We start from the raw sequence: 16,914 nt of genomic DNA, 5'->3' as shown, positions 1-16,914 counted from the left end.
TTTGGGTTACTATTTGGCATTCTAAGTATTCTGGTAAGTAATCACCTCTGATGTTTACCACTTTTATTTTGGCCTCATCAAACCTCAAATGTTGAAGTAAATAGTGAGAACGCTTACTTCTTTTTTTTTATTTTTTTAAAGATCTGATCTTTATTTCACTAGTAGGTTAAAATATAATACTGGAAAAAATACAGCCAAGGATAATGGAAGAAGAAGTTACTATTTTATGAGTACTGATGGGATATATACAGAAAGTTGATAAAAGAACAGAAAGTCATAAAAAAAATTAAACATATCTAAAGTCATTCTGAACCATACAAACAGGACGACGCATATTAAGAAGCCAGTGTAGCAATCCCAGCTCTTGGGGGTCTGAGTCAGGAAAATCAACCTCAATTTGAAACTAGCATGATCTACATGGTGGGTTCCTCCAAACCAGGCTAGGCTACGGTGTGAGAACATGTCTCAGAATGAAGCAAAACAAAACAAAAAATAGAATGCGATTGTCATCCAAATCCTGTTCTCTCGGCAGACATAAAAAGACTAAAAAGACGGGCAGAGACGAGCAGTCATGAGCCCTTACCTATTTAGAGATATGTTTTTAATGCTGGGCTCTAGCTGCTTAAAAGTTTTGGTATCACAGTGATTTAAGTCCTCCCTGAAGCCAAAAGGATGATGTCTTCTAAACATCTGATCCATTTCAAAGTAACTGATAGGCCTCAAAACTAGAGAAGGTGAGGACAGCCCAGCAGGTAAGAGCACCAGCCACCAAGCTGTCCTGACTTCCGAATGTGCACCCATATAAGAGAGATTAAATTAATTAAAATGATTATTTTAAAAGGAGAGAGACAGGGACTGCAAAGTGTCTCAGTGGTTAGGAGTGCTTGCTGCAGCTACAGTGGTCCCAAGTTCGGTTCCCAGAACCCACAAGAGGCAGTTTACAACCACCTGTAATTCCATAGGACATAACATCTCGCATACAAACACACACACACACACACACACACACACACACACACACACACACAGTTAAAGAGAGGTAAAGAATCTCTTTACTCTTTAAAGAGTAAAGAATCCCTGGCCAGAGCCAGCTGTGGTGGCACACACCTGTAATCCCACCACTCTGGGAGACAGAGGCAGGCAGATAGGCAGATATCTGGGGTCTATAATGTGAGTCCAGGACAGCCAAATTTACAGAGAAACCCTGTCTCGAAAAAAAAAAAAAAAAAGAATTCCTGGCCAGGACAATGAGATATTCCCTCAGACATCATCAGACTCTCAGTCCTTCTGTCTCAGCTCCATGTACCCAGCAATGGATTATGCCCTTGTACTATCACTCTAGAGCCCAGCAATTTTTGATGCAAGTATTTAAAACATGAGAATACTAGCAAATCATTACCAACCATGCATCCATGAAATGGTCTGAGACTCGGACTCCGGAGTCAGTCCTTTCAAGACCTTTTTGGGTATTTCATTAAACAGGCTTTGGTCCTTGACACAAGCATTTCAGCCATCTCATTCAAACAGATTAGACAGCAAGCTGTTCCTAAATTTGTCACTATGACATAAGTGGCAGTTAAAAATCAAAAAATTCTTTAGTACAACTTAAAATCAACTGTTTTGTTCTCAAGTTAAGCTAGCTAGAGCATCATTTCTCAGTAACAAACTATCACAGGTTGCTGCAAGTATTTGGTGTCTTCCCTGAGTTAACTGTACTCTTGTTTATCAACTTAAGTATAGCACGGTACCCTGTCATGTTGTTGAATAACTGCTGTCTTCGTGCAGCAGGGGCTGATGATGTTCACTCCTTTCGGTGGAAAAATATATTATATATATTATACATGTATATGTATTATATCTCAGGTCTTTTTTTTTAAAGTTATCTAATATTTTATTTTATATGTATGTTTTGCCTGCATATATGTTTGTGCACCATATGTGGGCCTGAGCCCATTGCAGCCAGAAGAGGACTTCAGGTCCCCTGGAGTTATAAATGGTTGTAAGCCACTACATAGGTGCTGGGAATTGAACTCTGGTCCTCTGAAAGAGCAAGCAGCCAGTATTCCCAGCCACAGAGCCCTCTCTCCAGCCCCTATATCAGGTCTGTTGCTGTCAGGAATTGCAGATGCTAAGTAACAGAATAAATAGATTACATTCCTTTAAAAAAAAACAAAAAAAAAAACTTAAAGCCTAAAATAAGTAACCCCATAATAAGGATACATTAAAAAAAATTTTATTTTAGCATGTTCGCACTATTTAAGAAACTCCTTTTTCCTATTTTTTTCTAAACAATTGGCCTAATTAGCACATTTTCAAAATTAATTTCCTGTGTTTCAGTGAGAATGTTTACATTCTGGGAAACATGGGAGGGGAAGACAGGAAGGAATTATTAAAGTCCTATTCTGCAGAAGAAGCATGATTGTGTAAGACTTACGCAAATGTCTGCTGAGGTCTTCGCCCTAAAAACAATTATGTCACTGAACACCACAGGAGGACAAGTCGTAATGAGCACCGAGTCTTTAAATCATCGACAACTTAAGGAAATTAAGATGATTACTCAAAGGTCCCCTCTCTCTAGAGCCCTAAATCTGGGAAGAAGGAGATGTGCCCATCTGGGGTTCTATACGTATTTAACATTAACAAAACTGAAGTCATTTTTCCCACACACAACATGAAGAGTTGTTTTTCTTTCCCTTACAACCGTGAGCAATGAAAGCAGTGACTTTAAATGACTCCGTATAAAAACACAAGAAGGGTGAGTCCTGCTCTATTAGTAAATGCAGCCGAGAAGCACGAACCTCTCTTCTTTTAAAAATAAAAATGTTTTAGAGTAAAATAATTGAAATATTACCTTTGAAAAAAGTCTTCACAGCTGGGTGGTAGTGACACACCTTTAATCCCAGCATTCAGGAGGCAGAGTCAGGAGGATTTACAAGATAGCCAGGTCTACAGAATGAATTTCAGGATAGCTAGGCTCCACAGAGAAACGCCATCTCAAAACCCATCCCCCACCACAAAAAAAGGAAGGAAGGAAGGAAAATCATTTTCGCATTACTTTCTAAACCCTAAAATACAGGTTAACCCCTATGGAAAGAATATAAAAGGAACTTATATATTTCCATTTACAATAGGGCTCTCCCACCAAAAGAAACCTATACATTTTTCGTATCTGTACTTAGCATTAAATATCTAAACCTGGGGCTGGAAAGATGGCTCAGCAGTAAAGGGCACTGGCTGCTGTTCTTCCAGAGTTAATGAGTTCAATTCCCAGCATCCACATGGAGGCTCACAGCAGTCAATAACTGTAGTCCTATCAAATCTGATGGCCTCTTCTGGTGTGCAGACTGTATATGCAGACAAAGAATATACATAAGTAAATCTTTAAAAATAATAATAAGTAAATATTATTACTTATTACTGACTCTGGCTGGAGCAGTAACATAGCTATGTTTACTGTACCACAACAGCATTATAAACAGTGCCAATAATGTTGGCTACGCTACGCTTTTTACATTTTATTTCCTAACCCAGCACAGTGGCACACGCCTGTGATCCCAGCACTCAGGGAGGCAGAGGCAGGCAGATCTTTATGAGTTCCAGGCCAGCCAGGGCTACCCAAAGAAACCCTATCTCAACTCCTCCTCCCATGCCCCTGCCAAAAAAAAAAAAAAAAAAATTACTTCCTCATCTTTGAAATTACCTCACTTAACTGGAAGATAAACTCTATACAGATACATGAAATTGTAAAAGGGTTGCAAACCTGAGGTGACGCACTGTTAGTGTGAACCGTAAGTAAGCTATTGTCCTACTTTACTGGATGTCACAAGTGAAATTATGTGTCGACAGCCACACTGACAAAGACAGTGACAGCATGAACATTACGACTTTAAACAAACAGCAAATCCACCAAGCTGTGATGACAAATTTAGGATCCTTTACCCTAATTAGTTGAAATTTTGCTTGAGTGCTTTTCACAGGGCATCTCTTGGTTACCAGAAGCGCACCTACTCTTTTGCTCTCTACCTATGCAGCATTTGACTTAAGTTAATACTTCTGGATCTTTCAACCAACAAAGATCAACCTTAAAATTACTTCAACAAGTAGAAATAGCCACACTCCCCAGCAACAACCTCTGCATTGCTAGACGCTTATCCAGCTGGTAGATTTATACCATTGTTCATTCTTAGTTCCTTAAATGTAAAAAAATACCCACAGAATGGTAGCATACCTCTAAATTGGTTTAAATAAGGCACCAATTTATTTTTAGTCGGCTTCAAGCTTTAAAAAGGGACTTATCATTCTTCTCAAAGGCTAATCTACTCAAGTTGCTCCCATGTCAAAAAAAAGGCCAATTTATCTGTTTTGAAAATTAGAAATGTTGTTTATTCACTGCTCGACAAAATATTAGGATAGTCCTCACATCAAATCAAGGTCAGAATCATGCCTATTGTCTATAAAAATACAGTCTTCTCAAGCACTAGCATAGCTAAATGTTATCTGTGTCCAGTTAAACATAATTCTTATCACAACATCAAAATTATTTTTAAGCACTTCTCATCCTAGACTATACAGAGTAAAAAGGAAAACTCACATGATTAGAAATCAGTTATTTGTGAAAAAAAATACAAAAAAATATTCACAACACATTTATTTGAAATCTGGGTTCCCTCCTTGCACGCTAGAAAGATGCAAAGACAAACATTTCCAAATAGCCAGACAGATCATCCCACAGTTGTAACTTTCATCATACTTCTCAAAGCGGAGTGGTGAGATCAGCTCACAAACAGCTTAAGCAGCAGAACTAGAAATCGGTGGTAGTAGTATCAGGCTACATAACAGCCTCTCCGAAGAATATGAAGTAAGAGAATGAAAATGTGCTGGCAACAACCCAGAAGACGGACAGACACAGCTTTGAGCAGCGAGGCTCGGGGCACGGGGCACTTACAGTGGAGGGCAATCCATCTTTCCTGACCCCGCAGCTTGGCTTCCCTTACTTTAACCCCAAAATAGCCACACAGAAGTTATTTAACACTACCAACCTTCTCTAAATATAAGCTGGAGGGCATGCAGGCTTGCAAAGATCTGCTTAAATACAAGCATACCCCGAAAAGGGAAATCTGTCTTCCAGCTATGTGAGGATGAAAAAAGTTAGACATGATTATACTGAAATTACACTGTTCAGAACAGCCCTTGTTCCCCCAAGAACTGGGCCTGCAGCATCATTCTGGAGGTCTGGGGATTTCTTTTGTGTCAGTCTTGAAACTAATTTGAAAATTAGTCAACTTTCTCAAAAGAGAGAATCTATCATCAGATCAAGCACTTCTGCTAAGAAACAATTCCTATGACTTTAGTCAAAATGTTACTTTGTTTATTTGCTAGTTTTGAGTAGGTATCACTATATAACCAGACTAGCTTGGAACTCCCTCTGTAGTCAGATTGGCCTAAAACGCGACAATCCTCATGCCCAAGATCCCAAGCTCTGGGATTTCCAGCATTCACAACCACACATGGCTTTACATATGACTTTTATATTTCATTATATATTAAGATAGGATTACAAACTCTAATTCTTGAACCACTGATACTTTCTAAACATAACTTTTCTCTAGAAGCTGGGTATATTGGTACAGGCCTGTAATCCCAGCACTGAGAAGATAGAGGCAAGAAGATCAGGAGTTCAAGACCACCCTCTCCTAGAGTTAAGGCCAACCTGGGTTGAGACCCTATGTCAAATAAAAAAGAACCCAAAAAGAACAGTTGTTTTAGGCTGAAAAACAATCAGATTCAGTTCATATCAATATATTTACTTAACATGTATTTTGTACCAAACATTATTCTGAGAGTGGAGGAACCAAAGTCAATATATGTATATGGTCTCAAGGGAGTTGATCTGGTTGGGAAGATCATACCACACTCTCAATGTGATCTACTTACTGACAGCCAAAACAAAAAGCCTTGGTATTGCTGAAGAAAAAATGGGTAAATCTGGACAAGTTTCAAAAACATCCCAAGATCTGAGCTGTACCTTTTTTTTGGAGGATGGGGAATAGTTTAGAGACAGGGTTACTCTGTGTATCCTTGGCTGTCCTGGAACTTGCTCTGTAAACCAGGCTGGCCTTGAAGTCACAGAGATCTGACTGCCTCTGCCTCCTAAGTGCTGGGATTAAAAAAGTGTAGCACCACAGCCTGGCGTGAGCCAGTATCTGGAAGAATGAGACTTTCACAAGGGAAAGAGGAATAGAGGAATACTGAAGGCCAACAACAGAATAAACAAAGCTCCGAGCTGCGTGGGGGTGGCACACACCTTTGATCCCAGCAGTTGGGAAGCAGAGGCAGACAGATCACTGTGAGTTCGAGGCCAGCCTGGTTCACAGAGCAAGTTCCAGGGCAGCAACGGCTACACAGAGAAACCCTGTATCGAATATCAACAAAGATCCAAACATGACATATATGAAAACACAAAAAACATCCGGCAAGGGTTAAAAATGTCTGGTACATTGGTCTCTTCTTCCCTCAGCCCGGGGGGGAAACATCACCAAGCAGTCAGAGCATATTAAAAACCACACGATGTCTCAAAGTCCTTCTGAACAGAAGAACCAAAAAGCAGGACCATAAGATGAAATGTCTGTGCTATTCTGAGTATAAAAATAGGAAGGAGTAGGACCTGAGGCTAGATGGACCAATTAAAGGCAGAGAATATGAGCATGCATGTGAGGCTAACAAGTTTAGATTTCCTCCTGCAGTGACAGATGAAGGTTCTGTGAGGAGTGATCGATTCTGGCACTGTGAAGGATGGGTGTGAGCAGACAGGAGAGCAGAAAGGGTAGGTGAGGTGATACTGCAGGATCAGCTCTACCTATAATCTCACTCCTGGGAGGTGAGGGAGGTGAGGTCTTGACAGGAGCTCAAGACTATCTTGGCTACTATAATAAATGCAGGCTAGGCGGGGCTACATGAAACCAGCTCAATCTCAAAACGTAGCTCAGTGATATAGCACTTGTCTAGCATGGATGAGGTCCCAGCTCAATATTCAGCATTCGAAACAACAACAACAGTAACTGTGAGTCAAAAGAAAAGTAGAAAAATCTACTGCAGGCTCTAAAATAAAAGCAGGGTTTTAGATTTTAAAATCTTGTTTCAAAATACAAATTGGGGTAAACTCACGTAATCAGAATTCCCCAGTAGTACTTAAAAAAGAAGGTCAGGGCTAGAATTAAAGAAATGAACAACAGTGAGACTCAAGATTACTCAAGACCATAAATTCAGAAGTAGGTATTCCAGGGTTAGCATCAAGAAAGGGAACATCCTCATGACCAGACTGGCACTTGCAAGTCTCTCCAGCCCTGAGGCACCAATACTCTGGCCAAATAACAGACACTGTTCACCTCACATGCCCTACGACGCAGGGCAAACTCACACCGCACCAAGTGCGGAATGAGATGAAGTTCATTTTAAAGCCAAGGCTCATCCAAAACTCTAAAAATACACATTTCCCTTAAGAAACATAATCTAAATGAAATACCACCATTCTACCATTAAGCACTTACATGTTAGCCTTTAAACTCTGTAATTCTTTGCATGGAATACTACTTCTCTATCTGTAGAACTTTGGACAGTATGAAAAAAAAGAAAAGGAACTCACAAGACTTACTTATGCAGAATGTTTACCAAATGACAGTTTCCTAATTAAATATAAAACTTCAGGGCTGGGGGTGCAGCTCGGAGGCCGAGGACTTGTCGGCATGCACACGGTCCCAGGACTGATCCTTAGAGTTACACATAAAACAATTACAATTTAAAACGTTTTTAAAATTGAAAACTTTAATTTCAATAGAGCCTACCTGGGGAACCCTAGCACTTGGGAGATGGAAAGTCAGATGCCCAAGGTCTCTGGAAAGCTAGCAGGAAGCTAGCCTGGGCTACATGGGTCCTTGTCTCAAAAAAAAAAAAAGTCCATAGAGAGACTGTCTAATAAAAAAACATTCTTTAGCTATTATAAACAAAGTAATAATGTGAAGTTCAAGGATATTAATAGGCTAGCATTACTGTTCTAAGACCTAAAGATATTCAAATTGAGGGATAAAATTACCCAGCACTGAATGCCAAGAATGCATTTCACAATACACGACGCACAATCAAGGCTTCTGCTCTGCTCTCCTGTTTTGCACCACTAACAACGTCAAACACCGGAGCCGATATTGCACACCTGTAACCCCGGCGCTTGGTAACGTGGGGGCAGGCCCAGCTCAGTCACCCCCTGCTACACGGTGAGGCTGAGGCCAGAGTGAGCAACAGAGGGAGACTGTCCAAAAAATAAACACAAAAACTCACAAAATAAGTCAAAATGAACACCACGGACTAAAGAGAAAACGTACACGGTTCATTTGAGGAGGCAAATCCAACATTCACCGTCACTTCTTTCTTAGCAGAAAGAATGAATCAGTCATGGGAAGGGTCACCTCTTCATGATGTCATTCTAAAGTCATTGCAGAATTTTACACATGTTAGGCTTCCTTCCAGTCAATCACAACACAAGTCATCTCGACACCGAGGTCGCATTCCTTTCTAACTAAAAGCTCTCCAAACTTAAAGGTCCACCTAGTACATAACAGCCCCACTCCCCACTTTAAAACATCAGTCCTGCCCCTTTAGCTAACCGTAATGGAATGTGGCCCATACACAGGGCTTCCCATTCTTCACTTTCTCAGAAAACATGAAGTACACTTAATCTCTCTCATAAGGAGAATAGGTTTTCTACATAGGAAAAAAAAAACTGTAATGTAAGTGGTTAATTATTAATAACCAGGGCTTTTAAACCTTTCCTGCTCACTAGCCACTCACGTTCTCTGGAGCGGTCTTCCTTTCTCCATAAAGGGTCTCTATTTTCACTCACTAAAAACAATTTCAAATAAATTATAAAAATCTGGTTTTGCCAGGTGTGGTGGTACACACCTGTAATCCCAGCACTCAGGGAAGCAGAGGCACAGTGAGTTCGAGGCCAGCCTGGTCTACAGATCGAGCCCAGGACAACCAAGGCTATACAGAGAGAAACCCTGTCTCAAAAAAACAAAAAATAAAAATCTGGTTTTTTTTCCAAGTGGTGGTGATGCACACCTTTGATCCCAGCACTTAGGAGGCAGAGGCAGGTAGATCTCTGAATTCGAGGCCAGCCTGGTCTACAGAGTAAGTTTCAGGAAACCATGTCTCAAAAAAAAAAAAAAAATTTGCTTTTTGTTCTTGTTTTTAAGAAGGGGACAAGTATACCAGCATACACACTGCTGGGGTTTTCCTTTTTCTTTTTAAGAAAGGTCTTGTAAGTTATTTCTATATTTTAACCCCAACTTTTTTTTTAGGTATTTTTTACTAATTTATTTAATTTCATTTTATGTGCACTAGTGTGAAGGTGTCAGATCCCTTGGAGTTGGGGGCATAGAGAGTTGTGAGCTGCCATGTGGGTGCTGGCAACTGAACCCGGGTCCTTTGGAAGAGCAGACAGTGCTCTTAACCCACTGAGCCATCTCTCTAGCCCCTAACCTCAACCTGTAAAAAGACCAATCCCACCATTTCCTTCACCCAAAGCTCTCACAAGAAAACGCCCTGAAGGATATGTGTCACTTACATTCTTCCTACACCTTCATACATGTTAGTTTCGTCGACCAGCGTCATAATCTCTGTGTCCGTAAGGTGTGCGTGCTTTTTCGTTCTGTTTAGCTGCTCAATCTGTATGTCTGCAAGCTTTACCTTCTGCTGAGTATCAATAACTTTGGCTTGAAGCTCTGTGAAAGCCTAAGAGAAACAAGTGCTTGATTTAGTAAGTAAACATTTTAAAGGAAGCATTTACGTCAAATCCCAGATTTATTAAAAAAACAGAACATGCTAACCAGACAAAGCTGTGAAATTTACCAAAATAAGCATAAATCAGAGTAAACAGAATAGTAATATTATGCCAAATTCTAAATGGACCCTATTCACCGACCCTATTCATACATGGTGCAATCAATATGAATAAGGAAAACAAATGTGCATTTAAAAATAACCATATATCAAGTAACCAGAGGATTATAAAAGGAGATAAAATAAAATACTCACGAGATAAAACCCAGAGATCCAAAGCAAGAAACAACTTGACACACCTGTATTACACAACCAGAATCCACAGCACCTCACATTTCAAACACCTGGCTGGAGGGCCAGACCTGGGATCTCACGCTTAAAATCCTAACAACCAGGAGCTGGAGGCATCAGGATCAGGAGGTGACTGGGACTCAGACACATAAGATACTCAAGGCCAACCTGGGCTACAAGATAGCCTGTCTCACAGAAGGTTTTTATTTTACGGCCAGTGAGATTGGCTCAGCAGATAAAGGCTTTGCTACCAAGTCTGATGACCTAAGTTCGATCCCTGGGAGCTACAAGGTAAGACAACTGACTCCCTTGAGTTGCCCCTAACCTCTACATGTGCATTTTGGCACACAGCATCTGTGTGAACATTTAAGCGCACTCGCACATGCACACATACGTACGTGCGTGCGTGCGTGCATGCGTCCACACACATCTTAATATTAATTTTTAATCTATCTATGGATATATGGGTGGATGAGCGGATGGATGGATGGATGGATGGATGAATGGATGGATGGATAGAGGGTGGTTGGGTGGGTAAATGGATAGATGGATGGACAAATGGGCAGACAGGCAGACAGAGGCCCAAGAGATGGCTCAGTAGGTAAATGTACTTATTACCAAGCTTAACAACCCGAGTTCCCTCCCTGGAACCTGAACCCACACAATAAAAAGAGAAAACTAGCCCCCCAAATTATATTCTGACCCCCTCATATTCTGACTAGCATCATGGCACGTGTGTACCCACACCTGCACACAAATATACATATACACACACACACACATATATATGTACATATAGCTGAGATTTACATGTCAGCATAGAGGTACACACTCTTTAATTTCTACTCAGGAGGCAGAGGCAGGAGGATCTCTTGTGACTTCAAGGCTGGCCTGGTCTACATAGTGAGTTCCAGGCTAGTTGGTCGGGGAAACACGGTAAGACCATGTCTCAAAAAAAAAAGTTTAAAGACTGAGATTTACAGCATGAGAAAATGCTGTACAAGGCCAAGTTTACGTATTTCAAGACAAGAATGGCAAAAAGCAAGATGCACATACTTAGCATCCCCAGAGCAATAACAAATGGCTTCTTTTATTAGTAACAACAGCTATTTCAGCTGTCGTATTGCTTAGGCAAAGGTTAACCGGTGGCAGCTACTTAAGATGTTACTGGGAGCTAGGGAAACAGCTCACTCGGCTGACCCAAGGTTCACTCCCCAGTTCACAAAGAAAGCTGAGCTTGGAAACTGGAGGAATGGCTCAGGGACTAAGAGCGCTGGCTGCTCTGGCAGAGGACCGGGTTTGGTTCCCAGCACCCAGACAACAGCTCCTGACCACCTGTAACTACAGTTTCGGGGGGATGCAAAGCCCTCTTCTAGCCTGTGGGGCTGCACACACAAACAGACATTCAAGCAGGCAAGACACTCACACACATAAAAATACAACTTGTTGTTTAATGCTAGGCATGGAAGCAGAGAAAAAGGGTCCCTGCAGCTCACTAGACAATCTAGCCAAAGTGGCAAGCCCTAAGTTATGGTGAGAAGCCTTTTCTCAAAAACCAAGATGAACAGTCAGAAGCCCTTGGTGCAAATCCTAGCACTGGGGACACAGCCAAGTTCCTGGTCAGTCCAGACCACATGAGACTGTCTCTAGGGCAGAAAATGAAACAAACCAGAATCTGGGCCAGTGAGATGGCTCAGCTTGCCTAGAAGGCCTGATGACCACTTTATAATGTCCTTTGTGGTGACAAGTGTGCTGACCACATTGTGATGACCACAATGTGATGGTCAATTTTTTTATGACCGCTGTTTGATGATCACTGTGTGACAGACTTTGTAAGGGCCATTGGGTGATGGTACTGTATGATTGCCAATGCAGAGGCCACTATATCGTGCTGTGGACATCATGTGATGGCCACTGTGTGATGACCTCTGAGTGACTGCCACTCTCTTATGGTCAGAGTGTGATGGCCATTTGGTAAGAGAGAACCAACTCCCAAAAGTTGTTCTTTGACCTCCACTAAGCTCCTTGAAGGTATGTCTAGACACTCAAACACACACACACACAAATAAACAACTTTTAAAAATGTTTCTCATCTAAAGAACCCACCAAATTCTAGGCCAGATTTTAAAAATGTATTTATGGCTGTCGTCTGAGTGAACTAGGGTGTGCCTCTGGGACATTAGAGTACACCTTTGAGCAGTTCCGCCATGGGTTCCAGGGACAGAACTTAAGCAGCCAGGGCACCCAGCAAGTGCCTTCATCCACTGACCCATCTTGCTGCCTGGAGCTCAATCTTTTAAGACTTTTCTTGCCGGTGACCCTAGCACATGTCTATTATCCTAATTAATACTCAGGAGGTAGGGGCACTAAACAGCATTAGGGGTTCAAGACCTGACCAAACCAAACCACATACCAGAAAACACTAGAAGTTTACCTTTCTAGAAAAGTAGAATTAAACTGAACAAATTCTAGGGTCCTTTCTAATTACAGCAACCACTCCACAAAGGAAGCACAGTCTAAAGTCTTAGAAGTATTAGGGTCCTAAGACTTTTAAGTGGCAAAAAAAAAAAAAAAAAGTTTCCAATTAACAACCCATTTATGAACAAGCATTTGACTCAAGGTTGTAATTTCCGAACTCAAGAGGTTGAGGTAGAAGATTGCCTGGAGTTCAAGGCCAGCCTGGCTTCATAGTGAGTCCCAGGCAATTTAGAACACACTGAGACACTGACTCAAAACAAAACAAAAAAAAAAAAAAAAAAAAAAAAAAAAAAAAAACAATGCAAACTAACAACAAAACCATTTATAAAGCAACTGATTGAACAGAAATAAACCAATTCCTCTGACAGCTTTTTTGGAAACCTTACTGAATTTTTTTTTGGGGGGGGGAAGGTGGGGAGAGGGGAAAGAAGGGGGAGGGGGGAGAAGGGCGGGCAAGTTCTTTAAAAAGGAGATGGGCAGGGAGAATTAAGGCTTTGACTTGAACATTACTATAACAATGGCTGGTTTTCTGAGGTGTAGGGCACAAGGAACTTTTCAAGGTATCTGGCATAAAATAAATGACCTAAAAAAGCAAAGGCTGAACCTGGAGTTTTTCAATTCAAAAGAGGAAATCAAACTACAGGTGCCTTGGCTCCAGCAAGCACTCTGAAGGGCATCAGTGTGAGATGCGGTCTTCGGGTCTTGCTATGAAATTGGGTCCCTGACGTCTCCAAAGCACAGAGAGATGACTTCTGGAGTTCGGAACGTAAGGACGCACCGCAGCCCAGCCCGAGACCCAGCAACCCGCCCGGCCACCCGCCCGAAGCAGCTCCTGCTAGCCAGAGCCCCCACCTGAAGCCGAGCGGTGCCCGTCTCAGGACCCCGGCAGGCCAGACCCCGCCCCCTCCAGCCTCCTCCTTCAGCGAGCCTCCAGCCTCCTCCCCTACTCTTGCCCCCACTCGCTTCATCATTCAGACGGAAGGCTCCGTCTGCTCAGAAGCCCCCTTTACCTTCTTCAACTCCAGATCCACGGAGGTCGCCATATTGGAGCACTGTGTGCGCCTGCGTTAGAAGTGAGCCGGAAAGGGACGGGGGAAGGGCACTTTCAGGTTTAATTGCTGGGCTTCCCTCTGCGCCTGCGCAAACGTGAAAATGCTCCTACTCAACCACTCTGCCCTGAGACAGGTGGCCCTAAGTATTGGGAATTCGGATTAAATTTGATAAACGGGTAACCGCTGAGGTGTGGCTCGCTCTTAATTTCCACACCTAGACGAACATCTTCGTTTGGGCTGCACAATTGAAACAGCTTTGTGGGGTGAACTCATCAACCATTCGGTCCTTCAGCTAATATCCCTGTGCTATCAGGGATATATAAAGTCCCCAGCTTCAGACATGTCAGTGAGACTACTGGAAGGAAGAATCCTCAAAGATCTGCCAGACACAGTGCTTCTCAAGACAAGACGCGTGTGTTTCTTGAAATCAGATTCCTGGATGGGGATGGAGCTTGCTTGGGAGAGTGCTTGCCTAGCACACTTGAAACTCTGGGATTGATCCACAGCACCGCCAAAACAGGTGTGGTGGTGCGTGCCTGTGATCCGAGTAGGTAGGGGCAGGAGGATCAGAAGTTCAAGGTCAGGTGCACAAGATGGTCCAGGCAGTAAAGGAGGTTGCACCGAGCCTAACTACATGAGTTCAATTCTGAGAAACCACGTGGTACAGAGAAATGACTCCCACAAGTTATCCTCTGACTTCCTGACAGGCGTGTACCCCCCCCCACACATGCTTATAAATGCACACATACACTAAATAAGTTCAGTTTTTAAAACAGAGTTTAAATTAGGAACTGGAGAGATGGGTCAGCAGTTAAAGAGTATGGACTCCTCTTCCAGAGGCCAGAGTTTGACTCTCAGCACCACGTCAGAAGGCTTACAACCACCCCTATCTCCATTTCCCAACATTGCTAGCCTCTTCAAGCACCTGTACATATAAGCTCATGCGCACCTGTGTGCATAATTAAAAATAATAAATTCTAGATGAGTGGAGGTCACTTAAACGTGGGGCATTTTTAGGACAATGAAACATTTGAAGGGAGACCCAAAAAAGTTAAAAAAAAGAACTGACGAAAGAGTATCCCGGACAGTGGGAATCAAAGGAACTAGGAATTTGAGGCTGAGGTGATGACTCACTTGATAAAGTGCCTTGGACAAAAGCCTGAGTTTGGTGCCCTGAATCAAACAAAAACAAAAATAAACAGACAATACCAGAGCCTTGTAGCACTGGGGAAGTAGGCACTAGGACGAGCTGGCCAGCCAACCTGGAAAGTTGAGCAGCTACGGGGACCTGAGTGTGATTCCCAGCACCCACATTCAGGAGACTCATAATTGCTTGTAACTCCAGCTGCAGGGGATCTAATGCCTCCGGCCTTGGAAGACACTTGCATACACGTGGCATATGTCCACACAGGCACATCCACACATAGTTTAAAAATTGTGTGTGTGTGTGTGTGTGTGTGTACCTACAGAACAATACCCGGGTTGTCCTCTGTCTTCTGCATGCACTCATTCACACACATACATATACACTCACAAACATAGCTCAAAATGGGACAAGGTGCCTGGCTTGGTGGTACACGCCTTTAATCCCAGCACATGAGAGGCAGAGGCAAGCAGATTTCTGTGAGTTCCAGGCCAGCCTGGTCTACAAATTGAGTACAGGACAGAGAAACCCTGTCTTGAAAAAGAAAACAAAACGGGACGTATTGGAAAAATAAAAACAAAGAATCAATGCGGCTAGATGGTGGAGGATGCCAGGGAAGAGAGGAACGAGGTCAGGTCAAGAAAGGAAGGCCTTGTATAGTTAGGGCGTCCTTTTGAGTGTGATTGGAAACCACCAAACCATTTCATGTTATTTATTTTTTTAAATTTCCATGTGTGTGGAGCGTGGGGTGTGTTACAGGACATGTGTGTGGTGTGTCTGTGTATCGCCCAGTTGTTACTGTGTGCAGGTGTGCATGTGCAACTGTGTACAGACGGCAGTGATGTTTGGCTTCTTTCCTCAACTACTTGGTTTTTTTGTTTGTTTTATTTTTTGAGACAAGCCTCTTTACTTCACTAGATAAGCTGGCCAAAGACCTCCAGGGCCCCACCTGTCTCTGCCTCCCTAGCACTAGTGTTATGTAACTGTGCTGCCATGACTATGTTTCTATGTGGGTTCTAGGGATCTGAACTCAAGTTCTCATGTTTATGTGGTATTTATTGACTGAGCCGTCTCCCCAGCCCTGGAAGCCACTAAATGGTTTCAAACCAGATATCAATACGCTCTCATTTTCAAAGGAACATTGTAGGTTCCAGATGGAGAATGAAGTGGAGAAATCAAGAGTGGAACAACCACTCAGGACAGTGTCACAATAGGCCAGTAAAGAGACGGTGATAGATGACAGCTGTAAAAAAATAGTTTTATTATGAAACTGGTTTCCCAAATGGAAACATATCAAATTAATATATTCAGATCAATAAAGCTCATTTAAAAAAAAAAAAGCCAGGTATAAGCTGGCTGGTGGTGGTGCATGCCTTTAATCCCAGAACTTGGGAGGCAGAGGCAGAGACAGAGGCAGACAGATCTTTGTAAGTTCAAGGCTAGCCTGCTTACAGAAAGAGTTCCAGGACAGCTAGGGCCACACAGAGAAGCCCTGCCTCAAAAAAACTAAAAAACTAACTATATAAATGAATAAATAATAAACTAAAAGGCCAGGTATGGTGGCATCCTGACGCTCAGGAGACAGATCTTGCATTCTGTCCAACCTGGACTACACAGTGAGTTCAAAGCCAACTATAAAGGGCAGCCTGGACTCTTTAGTGAAACTATCTCAAAATGGAAAGACTACTAAATTTTTTTGACCTAGCCAAACTGCTGGAAACTACTGCTTCCCTGACAAGGGAAAAATAGTCCCCAGTGCATCAATGCAGTCTCTGTTCACTCTGTAGAAATAACAACCCTTACCCGTGTGAATAAACAGCATTGTTATAATATAGATTCAGCTGCTCTGACAGGAATCCGTAATAGTCACCACTCAAACAAGATAAAACCTGTCTTTCTCCATCACAGCCATGTCTGCATAAGCAGGCATATTAGTATATTAGCCTCCAGGCTCCTTCTGTCTTACCCGTGTGATCCAAGCCCGCTTGTCACTACCACGTCCACAGTCTAGCGTGAAAGGGAACAAAGAGAGAGGGACCTCTCTGCCCTTTCTCTCATGCTCCTCTTTCAAAGAAAATCTTCTTCTACTTCTCCTCCTCCTCTTCCTCCTCCTCC

The 16,914-nt window shown here is 42.4% G+C and overlaps 1 protein-coding gene across 1 annotated transcript in view; it reads right to left on the bottom strand.

Moving 5' to 3' along the window:
* The window catches only part of Pfdn1 (prefoldin subunit 1), a 54,385-nt gene extending 40,644 nt beyond the window's left edge, over window positions 1-13,741 (bottom strand). The window contains exons 1-2 of the mRNA XM_021651682.2: window positions 13,614-13,741; window positions 9,620-9,786 (exon numbers count right to left, since the gene is read on the bottom strand). Of these exons, the coding sequence (XP_021507357.1) occupies window positions 9,620-9,786; window positions 13,614-13,646 (200 nt within the window). The 5' untranslated portion in view covers window positions 13,647-13,741. The remainder of the gene's footprint in view (window positions 1-9,619; window positions 9,787-13,613) is intronic.
* Between the last annotated feature and the right edge of the window lie 3,173 nt (window positions 13,742-16,914).

The sequence above is a fragment of the Meriones unguiculatus genome, chromosome 2 (assembly GCF_030254825.1).
Source record: "Meriones unguiculatus strain TT.TT164.6M chromosome 2, Bangor_MerUng_6.1, whole genome shotgun sequence".
NCBI lineage: Eukaryota > Metazoa > Chordata > Mammalia > Rodentia > Muridae > Meriones > Meriones unguiculatus.
Note: the sequence above shows the minus strand (reverse complement) of the source record. Positions and strands in the feature narration are given on the sequence as shown.